Genomic DNA, 15,302 nt, shown 5'->3' with positions numbered 1-15,302 from the left:
CCACTTCAGGGAGAACAACCCAGACCTTGCAGAGTTGCTGGGCCTAGCAAAGAGTAACTATTCAGTCAACGACAACTGTTATTTTTAGGGCTGCAAAGAACCAGAGCTGGGATTCAAACCCAGGTCCGTGTGCTCCTAAGCCTGTGTTTGCCCACTGTCTAACCCGTAGGCCCCTTTGATGGCCTCCTTCTCCCCCGCCGGCCCCTGTGCCAAGCCAGGCTGGCCTCAAGGTTGAAATCTCTGTGGTGCTGGGATTGGGTAGCAGAAACAGCTTGCAGAAGAGCTATCAGAAGAGAGGGAGGTGACTGGAGTCCCTCCGCCCCTCTGCCCCCACCCCTCCACTCGGTCCAGTCTCCTTGCCCAGTCTTCTTCCAGAGCCCAATGCCCCAGGCCTCATCTAGGTGTTGCTGACCTCCACGTCTTGTTTTCTTGTCTCTCACTTCCGGTCCCCCGCTTCTCGCCCAAGTTGTCATGGGGATAGTCCTCAGCATCCCTAGCTTCCTCTTGCCCTCGTCTTATGTCTTATGGTAGCCATAGCAACAGCCCCCATTCATTTCCATGGCAACTGCATCCTGATCCCATCCCCTGCTGGCTGTCTGGCTCTAGGTAGTGCCAATAAAGGGAAGGAGGGAGAGAGACTTCCCATTAGGAACATCATCTGGAGAGGGTCAGTGCCCCCACTATGGGCAGGCCACCCTGAATCCCTGTGGAACATCCTGCCCCACTTCTCCCCATCTTAGTGCCTTGGCTCACAAGGCCCCTCACTCCTCATCTCTACCAACTCCTCCTAGGTAGGACCCATTCAATAGCTTCCTCTCCCAGGAAGCCTTCAAGGTAGCAGGGGAACCAGCACAGGCTCTGGGCTTTGAGTCCCTGTTCTGCCATTTGCTAGCTCTGAGACCTTTGGCAGTGACTTTCCCCCTTGGACCCTTTTCCTCACCTGTAAAATAGGAATCCTAATTCTTCCTTCATGTTTGCCATGCAGATTAAATAATGTTCAGAAAATGCTTGACACGGGGAAGTTGTGCTGTAAGTGCAAGTTTATCTTTATTCTGCTCAGCCACCCCCAAGCAGAAGGAAGCTCTCTCCTGAGCTCCCCCAGCACTTCCTCTGTTCCCCAGCCCTGAGAACTTTCAGCTTTGTACTGTGGTTATTTGTGTAACATGGTTTATTTCTCCCACTTGAGAGGATGCGCTCCAGTTTCCCCCACAAAATAGCCCAGCAGACAGTGCACATGGGTGTGTGTGTGCATGTGTGTGTTTTCTTTGCTCCTAGCTTGGAGGAGTCCAGAGAGAGTGGGGTCTCCCAGGCCCTTTCTGAAGTCCAGGAATCCAAACAGGGAACTGCATTTCTTCCAGCCCTGTGCAGATGAGAAACAAGTTCAGAGAGGTGAAGGGCCACGCCCAGGCACACCCGGCTGGTAAATGGCACTCAGGACCTGAGCTTAGGCCTGCCTAGCTTTTTACTGCAGAGCATGTTCTGTATGTGTGCATGTGTGTAAATGAGCATGTGCGGGAGAGAGAAGAGAGATTTTCCATGTGATCAACATGTCCCTGAGAGTTTTGGGGGCTCTGAGTTAAGGGATTCCACGTCCCTGCGTCCCATTTCTTCAGTAGTATGTATGACATCAGGAGCAATACCCTCAAGCACTGTCCTTTTTGCCAGGCCCTCTTGGGGGAACCTGTGTTGACAGCCTGACCTCCCTGCCACTATTCCCTTTGCAATCAAAACAGGCGTGCGCTCTCAAGGGGGGAATTGCTAAAGAGTGGAGAGTGAGGGCCAGCATGGGACCAGAAGTGGGGACAGGCAACGAGATGTCATGAAAAGACAGCCTGGGCCCTGGGATTGCATCCTGATTTTCTCACTTAATAGCTGCATGACCTCGGGCAAGTTTGCATCACCTCTCTGAGCCTCAGTGTCCTCATCTATAACATGGGGCTAATGGCATCTGCCTCAATAAGTTGCCAGGCTTCAATGAGCTAATTAATGCCCTTGCCCTAAGGATAAAGGTGACTCTAGGGTCCTATGGCAGCACAGAGGAAGGGCCTGTAAGCCAAGCTGTGTGGAAGGGGCAGGCAGACATGGAAGGGCACAGCTGAGCTAAATGTTGAAGGGTGAGCAGGAGGTAGCCAGGTTGGGGTAATGGGGCAGAGGGTGTATGAGGCAGGGGTCATGTCAGGAGAGCCATCTATGGCTTTGGTGAGGAAGTTGGAGGTTATCCTATGGGTGATTCCTGCAAAACCCAAGTTAGATCACATCCCTCATCTCAATCAGAGCAAAAGTCAAAGTCTTTATAGTGGGCTCAGTGCCCTTCATGATCTACTGTCACTTTCCCCTTGTTCACTCTGCTCCAGGTACACTGGCCTCCTTGCTGTTCCTCACACATGCCAGCCACAGTTCTACCTCAGGGCCTTTGCACTGGCTCTACCCTCTGTCTGGACTGCCCTTGCCTCAGATAACCACACAGCTCACTTCTACACTTTCATCAGGGCTCTGGTTATATGCCATTTCTTCAAAAAGACCTTCCCTGACCACTGCATCTAAAACAGCACCTTTTATCACTCTGCTGTAGTTTCCTTCCTCGCATTTATCTCTCCTTGAGATGATAGTATATATTTATAGTCTGTTTCTTCTACTATAATGTCACCTCCCCGAGGGAACAAATTTGATGTGTCTTGTTCACTGTTTTATTTCCAGCACTTAGCACTGTGCCTGGCATATAGAAAGTGCTCAATTGTTGTTTATTGAATGAGTTATGAGGAGCTGTGGAAGGGTTTTAGTGGGAGAGCAAAATGGTCAGATTCGTCCTTTGGAAAACTCCCTCTGGCCACAGGATGGAGAACAGATTGGCAGAGGAGACTGGAGGCTGTGGTCAAAGTTCAGGTGAGAGGACTTACCAGCACGGCCACCAGAGCTGTTCATTGAATCCCTCATGCTAGAAGCTTTTATTGACCACCTGCTCTGCTCCAGGCCTTGCGCTCTGTGCTAGCTAGGAGATTATCCAATTCTCTTCCTGTGCTGGGATTCTGGGAGTCATGAACACAAATAGCTGTCACGCTTTGCCAAAGCTAACCTGCACCATAAAAAGAAGGACAGACATGTGCTGTGTGTGGGAGCCCTGAACAGGATCGGCAATAATTTCTGGGTGGAGGCGGGCTTCAGGAGGGCTTCTTAGTGGTGGCGTATGACCTGAATCTTGATGGAACTAAGATGTGGGGGGATTTCTCAGATTGCAGATGGCAGAGATGATAGGGAATGCATTCCAGGTGGAAGGTACTGTATGAGCAGTTTTGGAGGTGGAAAGCAGAGGAGTATTTGGGAGAAATAGGATCTGGGCCGGGCTGGAGGGCAGAGTGGGATGGGATGGGGGGCTGGCAGTCAACCCCGCAGTATGGCTTAATGTTTAAGAGTGGGAGCTCTGGAGTCAGACTGCCTGAATTTGAATCCTGGCTCTATCATTAATAGCTCTGTGACCATAGATATGTTACGTAACCTCTCTGGACCTTAGTTTCTTTATATGTAAAATGAAGATTAGTAACAATACCTATCTTATAGGGTATTATGAGGAGTAAACAAATTATTAAATGTGTAGTGATAAGAACAGTGCCTAACGTGCTAAGTGCTCTATAAGCATTTAGTTATCGTGTCTTGGAGAGGCCTCAAATGCCACAATAAGGAACTTGGGCTATCTCTTGTGGGCAGTGGGAGCTACAGATAGTTCATGAACAAAGGAGAGAGTTGATCAAAACTGGGCTTGAGCCGTGTGCTGGGATGGGAAAGGTTTGAGAGGTTGATGGGCAGGATCCTGCAGTACCGAGGTGAAGGAGGGGAGCATCTTAGGTGCCTGGGGGCAAGGGGCTGGGCTGGGTCTGACCTTTGGAGGGGGACTTCACAGGCCCCTGAGGCCCAGGAGGAGAGAGAATTGGGGGTGGAAAGTAGCCCCCTAGTCTGTTTCCACCTTGCTCCTGGCAATATTGCAGACTAACACTTGGGAGGGTGGAGGATGAGCAGTGGGCAGGAGCTCCCACCAGGGCTGAGCCAGCCCCGCTGCTGCAGCCCAGGACCCAGCCTTGTGGGTGCAGCCTCCCCACTGCGCCAGCCCTCAGCCCAAAGTGCTCTTCTGCAAGGCTGGCAGGCCTGATGCAGCTCAAGCTCCTGCAGTGGTAGGGAGCCCCCCTACAGCCACCCCAGCTCGTCCCCGCCCTGCACCCTGACCTCTGCCAAGTAGCGGCTAGGGAGTGGCCCCTTAACCCTCTCACCCCTTAAGCCCCCTCAACCCTGTGCCTGCGCAAACAAGATTATTCTCTGGGCCCCAGCCACACCCATTCCCCACCAAACCCCTCCATGCCTCACCTGCATGTTCCTCCCCTCCTGACACTCCCCCTCTGTTCTCCCTGCTTCTTTGGCTCCTCACCATACCTGCTCAGCTCAGGGCACCTGGGCTCTGTCGCTACCTGGGTTCCCTGGCAGCCTGGTTGCCATGGCACCATGGGAGTAGGTCTGGCAGAACAACAGCTCTGGGTAACCAGGGCAGGCAAGGCCCAGTGCTCAGCTTCTGCTACTCTTCAGCCTCAAGACCTATGCTCCCCTCCCCCAGCTGAGCAGAGGGGGCCATGAGGAGAAAAAGGAAGTTGCCCCGCAGAGCAGCTCTTTACCTGTGAGGATGCTGGATGGGAGGCACCTCCCACTGTCACCGTGCCTACACCCTTGCAGCCAGGGAACCCTGAGAACTGGCCAGGCCAGAATCCAGGCGGCTGAGGGCAGGGGCGGGGCTGCAGGGGGAAGGGCTGAGCAGGGGAGGGGAGAGCCTAGAGGCGCAGGATGCAGGAGGAAGCCTCGGGCCTGGGGACAGGACTGATCTGGAGTGGTGCTGAGGATCAAGCTGGGAGGGAAACCACAGCACACCACGTTGGAGACAGAGCCATGAGGGGATGGAGCTGTGAGAGGAAGAGGTCTGGGGGGAGGGGTGGAGCTGTGAGGGACCTGGTCGATAGGGGAAGGAGGCTTTGGGTATGGAGCTGTTAGGGGGCCGGGACTATGAGAAAAAGGGACTTGAGGGTACAGGACTGGGGGGAAACTAGTCTGGGGATAAGGCTGTGAGGGGATTTGGCCATGAGGAGTCCAGGCTGTGAGGGATGAGTAGGACTGGGGACAAGACTATGAGAAGGCCCAGCCTTGAGGGAAAGGAGTCTAAGAAGATGGAGCTGTGAGGGGATGGGGTCTGTGAGGGGGGCGAGGGCGTTTGAGGATGGATCTATGAGGGAAAGAGGCTGAAGGAGAATGAGGATAGGGCTGTGAAAGCAAGGGGAGCCTGAAGGGAAGGGACTGTGAGGGTGGAGAGGAGACAGCTTGGGGAGTAGGACTCCCCTGTGGCCTTTAAGTATTGGGGTCCCTATATGTGTGAGGAAACTGGGGAGGAGGGGGTTGTGGAAAGGGATCTGGTCCACCCACTCTCAGTCTGGCCCAGCAGGCCTGTCTCTTGTTCCCACATCCTGGCTCATCTTATCTCATCCCCACAGTGTGGAGGGTGATGCCCCAGGCAGTGACCTGAGCACAGCGGTTGATAGTCCTGGGAGCCAACCCCCCTACCGGCTGAGCCAGCTGCCCCCCACCAGTAGCCACATGGGGGGCCCCCCTGCTGGGGTGGGCCTTCCCTGGGCTCAGCGGGCTCGCCTCCAGCCAGCCAGTGTCGCCCTGAGGAAGCAGGAAGAGGAGGAGATAAAGCGCTCCAAGGCCCTATCGGACAGCTATGAACTCTCTACGGACTTGCAGGACAAGAAGGTGCAGACAAGATGGCTCTGGCTGGGAATGGGAGTGGGAATGGGGGTGTGAGAGAACAAGGGAGGGATTGGGATGTGCCACTTGAAGGCGGTATCTAGGGAAGGATAGCGGGACTGGAAAGGGATAAGACTGGCTCCAGGACCCTTTACCCTAATGGGGACTCACTTACTCATTCACTACCCATCCACTGAGTCTTGTATTCACTCAGCAGTGGTTGAGCTCCATGCCGGGCACTGGGATATAAAGATGAATGAGACCTGGACCTGGGCTTCAAAAATCTGTCTAACGGGAGAAACACACACATATGTTGGCAATTTCAGAACAGTGTGCTACAATGAATCCCATATATTACACAAGATATTGTTTAGCTGAAAAAAGGTGCTGGGGGGGGAGGGGGGGACACAAAATCCTATATATAGAAAATAAAAAGGTGGAAGGACATATACCAAAATGTTAATTGTGGTTTACACCTAGGTGTTGGGACTGTAGGTGAACCAATCTTCCTTCTTTCCCTCCTTCCTTCCTCCCTCCCTCCCCCCTCCCTTCCCTCCCTCCTCCCTCCCTCCCTCTTTCCCTCTCTCCCCTCTCGGCCCTTCTCCCTCCCTTTCTTCCCCCCTCTCTCTTCCTCCTTCCTTTCCTCCTTCTTGCTCTCAATCTCTTTCTTCCTTTCTTTCCTTTTTGGGCTTCTCTCTTTTGTCTTAACTTTTTTTGAGTACTGAATATCTACTTCCTGTAAATAAAAAAAAGAAAACCACGACCCTGTCCTGTGTGGCAAGTGCTATCTGAGATTAAAGTGAGAACAACACAGAGCTCAGCCTGGTGCACTCAGGCAGCTGTGAGCAGTTAGCTGTGACTTGGGTGGCTGTGTGGTTGAGGTCCAGGGAGAGGAGGCTGTAGTGAGTTCTGACCTTGTTCCCCTCGACCCTCCCCTGCCAGGTGGAAATGCTGGAGAGGAAGTATGGGGGCTCCTTCCTGAGCCGCAGGGCTGCCAGGACCATCCAGACAGCCTTCCGCCAGTACCGCATGAACAAGAACTTTGAGAGGCTCCGCAGCTCAGCTTCAGAGAGCCGCATGTCCCGCCGCATCATCCTTTCCAACATGCGGATGCAGTTCTCCTTTGAGGAGTACGAGAAGGCACAGAACCCCGCGTACTTCGAGGGCAAGCCTGCCTCGCTGGACGAGGGTGCCATGGCTGGTGCCCGGAGTCACCGGCTTGAACGGGGGCTCCCATATGGAGGCTCCTGTGGAGGGGGCATCGATGGTGGGGGAAGCTCCGTCACCACATCTGGAGAGTTTTCCAATGACATCACAGAGCTAGAGGACTCCTTCTCCAAACAGGTCAGCATCCCTGAAAAGATCCTTTCCTCCCCATCCCCATGCTCTGGCTACTCCTGCAACTTTTTACCTACACTTCAAACTAAAAGAAGTTGCCCAACAAGCATTTGATAACAACAAATAGCTACCAACTGAGTAGGGACTGTGAGAATGATGAGAAAGAATTGGCAGGACAAAAAATTATATAGTTAAAACAAGCAAGTTAAAAATCTGGGTGTAGAGAACACATAAGAAAATTAAAGTTCTCACTCTTTGGCACTTCATCCACTATCAAATTAAGGCCTAACTAACAGGTGATGAGCTCCCACTCTGTGCCAGGTGCCGGGTATGCCTCATAATGACCTGTGAGATGGGGATCGTTATCCCGATTTTATAGAGGACACTGAGGCTCCAAGGCCCTGAGAGGTAAAGTGACTTTTCCAAACTGGATTGGAACTCAGCTCTGTCTGGTCCCAAAGCCTGTGCTCTTTCCCTTATACCACAGACCAGGCTTTGTGCTGGGCACTGTGGAGGAGACAGATGAACCGGCCCAGGGTTCTTGTTCTCAAGGATCTCCCATGTGCTGCCTGGCACAGACACATGGCAGACACATGACTGCCTCCTGAAGTAGAGTGTGCTCTGAGCCATGAGAAAGGATCACATTTGGTACTGTGGGAACCCAGGGGAGGGAGAAGAAACTTTCTTCTGGGAGAACCAGAGAAGGCTTCTTTGAGAAAACAACACTGGAGCTTGGCCTTACCAGACAGATAAGATTCAGCAAGTCAGAGATAGTTGGGAGGGTGTTGCTTGAATAGGCATTGAATTAGCAAAAGCATGGAAGGGTGGGAATCCAGCAGGCAGTGATGGTGTTAGGAGATCAGTTCTGGGCTTGGGGTGTATCAGCATAGCCGCTCAGGTACCAATCCCAGGTTTGCTATTTCCCAGCTATGTTACCTTGGGCAAACTGTTTAACCTTACTGAAACATGATCAATAAAATGGAGATAAAACCTTCTTTTATAACTGTTTTGAAGATTCAGTTCAGCTAGGTAATACGTATGAAAGCACGTAGTATGTAGTAGCTGCTAAGTACATGTTAGTTTCCTTCCTAAAACCAAGGAGGTATTTGGCAGAAATTGTTGAATGAATGAATAAATGAAGCTTTATAAGAGAAGAAATCACTCTGCTCTAACTTCTGTGATCTGGCCCTGCTGTCAGCCTGGGCATGTTCCCTGTAGCTAATGAAAGGATATGTGGGGCGGGGAGTGGGGGTAGAGGAAAGGAAAGAAGTATTAAAGGGGAGATCTAAATCACTCACCTGTTTATTCATACAACAGACATTTTAATTGAACATCTCTTCTGTGTCAAGCAATGTGTTGAGCTGAACTAAAAAGAGAAACTGGGCCTGGACCCATCCCTCAAGGAGGAAATGAGGGTTAGGGGCTCACAGTCTGATGGCAAGATTGAGGAACCAGGCCTGGGCCCAGCTCTCAGTGCTATCCAAGTCTGATGTGTATTAGTTATCTATTGCTGTGTAACAAATGACCCCAAAATTTAGTAGCTTAAAACTGAACTTAAAGACTGAGCTTAAACAACAAACATTTATTATCTCATATAGTTTCTGAGGGCCAGGAATCTGGGAGTGGCTTGGTTGGTGATTCTGGCTCAGGGTCTCTCATGAGGCTGCAATCAAGCTGTAGGGTGGGACAGCAATCTCTAAAGACTTGACTGGGGCTGACAGGTCTGCTTCCAAGCTCACTCACTTGGCTGTTGGCAGGAGGATTCAGGTCCTCACCATGTGGGCTTCTCCATAGGACTGCTCATGGCATGGGGTCTGAGAGAGAGAGCACAAGCGAGTGATGGAAGCTCAAGCCTTTCATAACCTAATCTTGGAAGTGACATCCCATCACTTCTGCCACATGCTGTTGGTTCCGCAGACCAACCCTGGGACAATGTGGTACACAAGGGTGTGAATACCAGGAGACGGGGATCATTAGGGGTCAGTTTGGAGGCTGGATACCACAGGAAGGTGGTTACCAGCCATGGTCCAGATTCTCAAGGCTGAATATTATGGATTTCCTAAAAGAGAACCAGACAGAGGGCTCTGTGAGCCCAGAGGAAGCTGAGATTTTGGTTTACCTTGGGGGATGGCAGAGGCAGGAATGTGGATTGAATCAGCGAGGAGGTGGCATTGACTTGGGTCTATATAGACATGAAGGAGATAATGGGATAGCTGAGAAGGGAACTTGGCATTCATCCCAGCTACTGTGAGCTCACAATGGATCCCTGGGAGTTATTTTATATACTGCAGAGAATCTGTGGAGGTGGGGGAGGGGAATCCCTCTTCTTGGCTGACCCACCAGGAAGATTCCTCCTTTTTCCTTCTCTCCCTCCCTCATTTCCACCCTTCCACCATCCCACCATCCTTCCCTTCATCTTTCCTTCCTTTCTGTCTCTCTCCCTCCTCCCCTTCCCCCCACACAGGTAAAGTCTCTGGCTGAATCCATCGACGAGGCCCTGAACTGCCACCCATCGGGGCCCATGTCTGAGGAGCCAGGGTCAGCCCAACTGGAGAAGCGAGAGTCGAAGGAACAGCAAGAGGACAGCTCGGCAACATCCTTCAGTGACCTTCCTCTCTACTTGGATGACCCAGTTCCCCCACCTTCCCCTGAGCGACTGCCCAGCACAGAGCCTGCACCCCAGAGCCGTCCTGAGTTCTGGGCACCAGCCCCTCTCCCGCCAGTTCCTCCACCAGTGCCACCAGGGACCCGGGAAGATGGTAGCCGTGAGGAAGGCACTCGAAGGGGTCCTGGGTGCTTGGAGTGCCGGGATTTCCGGCTGCGGGCTGCTCACCTTCCCCTGCTTACCATTGAGCCTCCTAGTGACAGCTCCGTGGACCTGAGTGACCGCTCAGATCGCGGCTCTGTTCACCGCCAGCTGGTCTATGAGGCTGATGGCTGCAGCCCCCATGGGACCCTGAAGCACAAGGGGCCACCAGGCAGGGCCCCAATCCCTCACCGCCACTACACAGCCCCGGAAGGCCCAGCCCCAGCCCCGCCAGGGCCCCTGCCACCAGCCCCCACCGGTGGCACTGGGCCCAGCGGTGTGCCTGGGGGTCGGAGGTTGGGGAAGTGCGAGGCAGCAGGTGAGAACTCTGATGGTGGAGATAACGAAAGCCTTGAGAGCTCCAGCAATTCCAATGAGACCATCAACTGCAGCTCTGGCTCCTCTTCACGGGACAGCCTGAGGGAGCCTCCAGCCACCGGCCTGTGCAAGCAGACTTACCAGCGAGAGACAAGGCACAGCTGGGACTCGCCAGCCTTCAACAATGACGTGGTACAGAGGCGGCACTACAGAATCGGCCTCAACCTCTTCAATAAGTATGTGCTCCCCATTCCCTCCTCCTCGCCCCTTCCTGCCCTGGGCACTGTGACCCCTGGGGCTGAACTCCAAGCAGTGATCCTGTTTCTGCCATCCTCTCATTTTGTGGATGGTGTTTCTCCCCAGCCATTCAGGGAAGAGGATTGGCAACAGGGTGACAGAGTAGAAAGCTCCCCCCACCCACACACACATACCATCAGAGGCAGTTCTAGTCCTAGTACTGCTTCTGACTGGCTGTGTGATGTTGGGTGAGATGTTCCCCTTTCTGGGCCCCAATTTTCTGGCTATGGGATGGATTCTGAACCTTGGGTCCCCCAACTTCCCTTTTTGGTGGGGAAGTGATAAGGTGTATAAAGAACTCTGCTCTGAGAAACAGGAGACCTGGACCCCTAACCTGCCTTTGGTGTGTTCCTTCCTTGGGCTTCAGTGTTTCCACCTATCAACTAGCAGGGTGTGTATATTTGAGGTGTTGGGGGCAGGGTGGAGTGCTGGACTAGTCAATGACCATGACCAAGCTCTTTCTAGGTATTTGGTCTTGTGCCAGGTGCTTAGGAGTGCGGTGAGAGTGTGACGTTTGATTAAAAAATAATTAGAAAACAAATGCCTTATGTCTTTATAGCCTATAAGACACTGCCACCTAGGTTTCTCACAAGAGCTCAGCAAGGTGGGTAGTGGTATCCCTATTTTATAGAGAAGGGACTGAGGCTTAGAGAAGTAAAGGGAATTGTTCTGAGTCATACGACTGGTAAGTGATGGATCTGAGACTCCTGTGACACCAAGTCTCTTCCAAATTCTAGCCTCGTGGGGTCCTGAGTCTCTGGGGTTTTGAATATGGGATAGTACAGACCCAGATTTGGCCTAGTGGAAAGTAGAGAGCACTTTGTCTGTAGAAACACTCACAGAGGCTGGGTGATACCTTTCTGGGTGTGATGTGGGATGCAGACAAAGTAACCTCTTTACTTCTTTCCTACTCTGAGGGTCTGTGACTCTGACAGAAGGGCTTAGCCTGGAACTCAGATCCCTCCGTGCCTGCTGGGCATATCAAAGCTCTTGGCATAGGGCAGGCTCTCAGTAGATCTCAATTTTCTTTCGGTTGTAGTGTGGCTCCAGTGGAGGAGAAAGTTAGGTTGAGGATACCTTGGAATTTTGAAGCTCTCTGAAATGGGAAAGTGACTTCCTCTCCTTGGGCCTCAGTTTTCTCATCTGTACCATGAAGGGATTGGACCAAATTATACATTTGACTTCCTTGGTTCTCTGAGGCCATGGTTGGGCCCAAAATTAGTTCAAGAAATGGGATAGAGGGCAGAGTTCCAGGAGGACAGTCATCTCATCTACCTCCCCTCTTTCTGCAGGAAGCCAGAGAAAGGCATCCAGTATCTGATCGAGCGGGGCTTCCTGTCAGACACACCAGTGGGAGTGGCTCACTTCATCCTGGAACGGAAAGGCCTGAGCCGGCAGATGATCGGGGAATTCCTAGGAAACCGGCAGAAGCAGTTCAACAGAGACGTGTTGGAGTGAGGACCCTAAGATGGGGCAGGCTGGGGCCAGGGATTCCTGGAAAAGGAGAGCAGGAGGGAGGAAGGGGGCAGCCTGTCCTTTTTGCTCAAATAAACTTTGCAAAACAGGATGAATAGACCTTCCTGCTCTCACACCCCTCTGCCGCAAAGAGGTCTGATCTCTCGGCCCTATTCCTAAAGTCTTCTGGGTGGCCCCAGGCAAGGCATGCTTGTCCTATGGCCTGCTTTGAGCCTCACTTTTCCTGTCTCTGAAACGAATGGGCCAATGGAAAGGACCCTTAGGAACCGCGTGTCTGGCCTTGATTTTCTGGGATGGATTCAATTTCAAACGTTCCATCCTCATGTGTTCTTGCTTGGGCCATGGGTCCAGATTTTGGAATTCTTATCATTGGGGATGTTTGTCCGTTTGAGCAGGTCAGGATGGGTCAGAGGTTTTCTGCAGAGGAATTGAGAGTACCATACCCCCTTGTTTGCTCCTCAGCTGTGTGGTGGATGAAATGGACTTCTCCTCCATGGATTTGGATGACGCACTCCGGAAGTTCCAATCCCATATCCGGGTTCAGGGCGAGGCCCAGAAAGTGGAGCGACTCATAGAAGCCTTCAGGTGTGCCTACTTCCCAGTCCTGAAGCTGCCCTGTCCTACTTGGGGGTGGGGCAGCATAGTATATGCTTACAAGTCATCTCTCTGAGCCTCATACTTTCCTCACCAGACAATGGAAATTATAAATCCTGTCTTTCAAGGCAGTTGTGAGGATCAGAGGTCATGTGCCTAAGGTATCTAGCTCAGCATCTGGGGCCTGGGCATCCAGTAAGGGATGACAATAATAGCTAACATTCGCTGAGCACTTACCAGGTATCAGGTGCTGAGCTGGGCACTTTACATGATTATTTTGCCGAATAACCACAATAACCTTTTGAGTTAAGTGCTTTTATTATTATTCCCATTTTGCAGATGAGAAATCAGAAGTTTAGAGAGGTTAAGTAACTTGCCCAGAGTCATACAGTGAGTAAGCAGTGGAAGCAGGATTTAAACTCATGTGCCTGACTCCATGGCCCGTGCCTTTAATTCTGTCCTCTACTGTGAATGCTTTGGGGATCAGGCAGACCTGGGTATCAATCTGGCTCCACCACTTTGGGGTTTTTAGAGGAGAAACAGGACAGTTGCTGAGAACTTGTTTCCCATAATGGGAGAAGGGTTTGCTTTACAGTCAGAAAGATTGAGATTTTCATCCTGGCTTCACCATTTACCTTGGGCAAGTTACCTTACCACTTTGGGTCTCAGTCACTTCATCTGTAAAATTGGGCTGCAGGATTGTGATAGGATTACATGAGACAATGTACATAAATCCCCTGGCAAAGCTCTCTAAAAGGTAGCGATTGTGATTTTTACGTGCTAGTCTTGGGGAAACGCAAAAAAGAAGAATGAGGACAGACCCAAAGGACTCGGGAGTATTTCTCGGAGGAGAGGGTTAGTGGTGTCACACTGGGAGGATGACGAGTAGGTGGAGATTACTGGTGCCTGATCCTGGCCCTGACCCCTCCTGCCTTGCAGCCAGCGGTACTGTGTGTGTAACCCAGCCCTCGTGCGCCAGTTCCGGAACCCAGACACCATCTTCATCCTTGCTTTTGCCATCATCCTCCTCAATACTGACATGTACAGTCCCAGTGTCAAGGCTGAACGCAAGATGAAACTAGATGACTTCATCAAGAACCTGAGAGGTGACCCCAGACTTCCCTATCAGCTTTTCCTGTCCTTTACCTGGGAAGGGAAAGTGGACCGGGTCGGGGCTGGGGAGGGACGAGGGAGATGGCATGTGCTCCCTGGAAAATTAACCTGTGGTGCTCTCACTTTCTGCCAAGATCCATCCACTCATTCCTGCACTGAGTATTGACCAAGCAGATCCTAAACAAGAGAGAGAAAAGCTCTGGCTCTTAGGGAGCTTACATTAATTCACTCAGTCATTCATGTGCCTGTTCACTCGTCACTCCCTCTTTCCCTCTCTTCTTTGTTTATGCCCATAAAGACTCATTTAATTATTTTAGGTACCCTTTTCTCCATCCGTGCATTCATTCCCTCAGCCAACCAACCAGCCACCCAGCCAGTCGACACTGAGTGCCTGGTGTGTGCCAGGCCCTGTGATGGGCACTAAGGACAGTGGCATTTGCCATAGTCCCTTCCCAGAGAGAGCTCGCTCTTTGTGGGTGAGACCAACTTGTGGTACCAGATAGCCAACACAAGACAGGAAGTGAAACATGATGTCAGACAGGCCAAAAGTACAATCACAGCTCAGGAGGGAGAGCCCATCTCCAATGCACTTCCTGTAGGAAGCAGTATTTTCATTTTAAGGTGGGCCTTGAAGGCATGGATAATGTGAGAGAACGGGTCATAGAGGAGGCTTACCTGGTATTAAGAATAACAAAGGCACAGAGGTGGGAAAATGTAAAGTTGTTTGGAGAACAATCAAGATGGGGTGGACGATCCAGCTGGGAAGGTCAATTGGAACCAATATACGAGGGCCTCAAATGCCAGGTGAAAGGTATCACCTTGACCTTTTTTTATGGTTTATTGTATTGATGTTAAGCCCTGCCTCTCACCAAAGAGCAACCTACTAAAAATGGCACCGATGTTAGGATTATTTAAACAGAAACGAAAGAGGGAAATAGAATTGAGGAAAAACAAATAGACAAGACAAATTTGCTGACCGTCACAGTTGGGCGTTAAGCTCTCTGGCAGCTGAGGTAAAACGGCAGTGCGGTGAAGGACGTTCCGTCAGCACTTGTCCGAGGGAGAGGCCTGGCATCTCCAAAGGAGAAAATGTTTTCCCTAGCAGAAGGTTTAGAGAGAAGAGTGAGTGGGTTTCACTCAGCAGACAGTCAGGGGTGGAGAAGGATGGCAGACTCAGCAGGAGAGTGTGTCTCCCAGAATCCTGCTATTAGTCATTCGTTTGTTCATTCATTCGTTTCATTCATTCTCCCTCCCTCTCTCTCTGTCTATATATGTGTGTGTGTATATGTATACACACACGTGTATGTATAAGTATTTTATATATATGTATATCTTTTCTCCCTTTAATTAGTAAATAAATAAGGAAACAAATGAAACAAATACCTGCTCATTCCAGAACTTTTGGAAATATAGAAAATTAGCAAATTTCTTTTAATCACCCAAAATTCTGCCCCCTAGAGGCAACCTTGGTTAATATTTTGATGAATTCTAGTCTTTTTTCCCATGGATGTGTAACTTTTTATATAATTAAGATCATGCTGTGTGTACAATTTATCTCGCTCTTTTCACTTAACTTGCTACAAGA

The 15,302-nt window shown here is 51.1% G+C and overlaps 1 protein-coding gene across 6 annotated transcripts in view; it reads left to right on the top strand.

The window, feature by feature from the left end:
- The window catches only part of IQSEC2 (IQ motif and Sec7 domain ArfGEF 2), a 77,689-nt gene that overhangs the window by 52,887 nt on the left and 9,500 nt on the right, over window positions 1–15,302 (top strand). For all 6 annotated transcript variants that reach the window (XM_046673477.1, XM_046673476.1, XM_046673475.1 and 3 more), the window contains 6 exons: window positions 5,520–5,781; window positions 6,718–7,119; window positions 9,578–10,473; window positions 11,827–11,988; window positions 12,473–12,595; window positions 13,544–13,710. In XM_046673477.1, the coding sequence (XP_046529433.1) occupies window positions 5,520–5,781; window positions 6,718–7,119; window positions 9,578–10,473; window positions 11,827–11,988; window positions 12,473–12,595; window positions 13,544–13,710 (2,012 nt within the window). The remainder of the gene's footprint in view (window positions 1–5,519; window positions 5,782–6,717; window positions 7,120–9,577; window positions 10,474–11,826; window positions 11,989–12,472; window positions 12,596–13,543; window positions 13,711–15,302) is intronic.

This window comes from Equus quagga, chromosome 10 (genome assembly GCF_021613505.1).
Source record: "Equus quagga isolate Etosha38 chromosome 10, UCLA_HA_Equagga_1.0, whole genome shotgun sequence".
NCBI lineage: Eukaryota > Metazoa > Chordata > Mammalia > Perissodactyla > Equidae > Equus > Equus quagga.
Note: the sequence above shows the minus strand (reverse complement) of the source record. Positions and strands in the feature narration are given on the sequence as shown.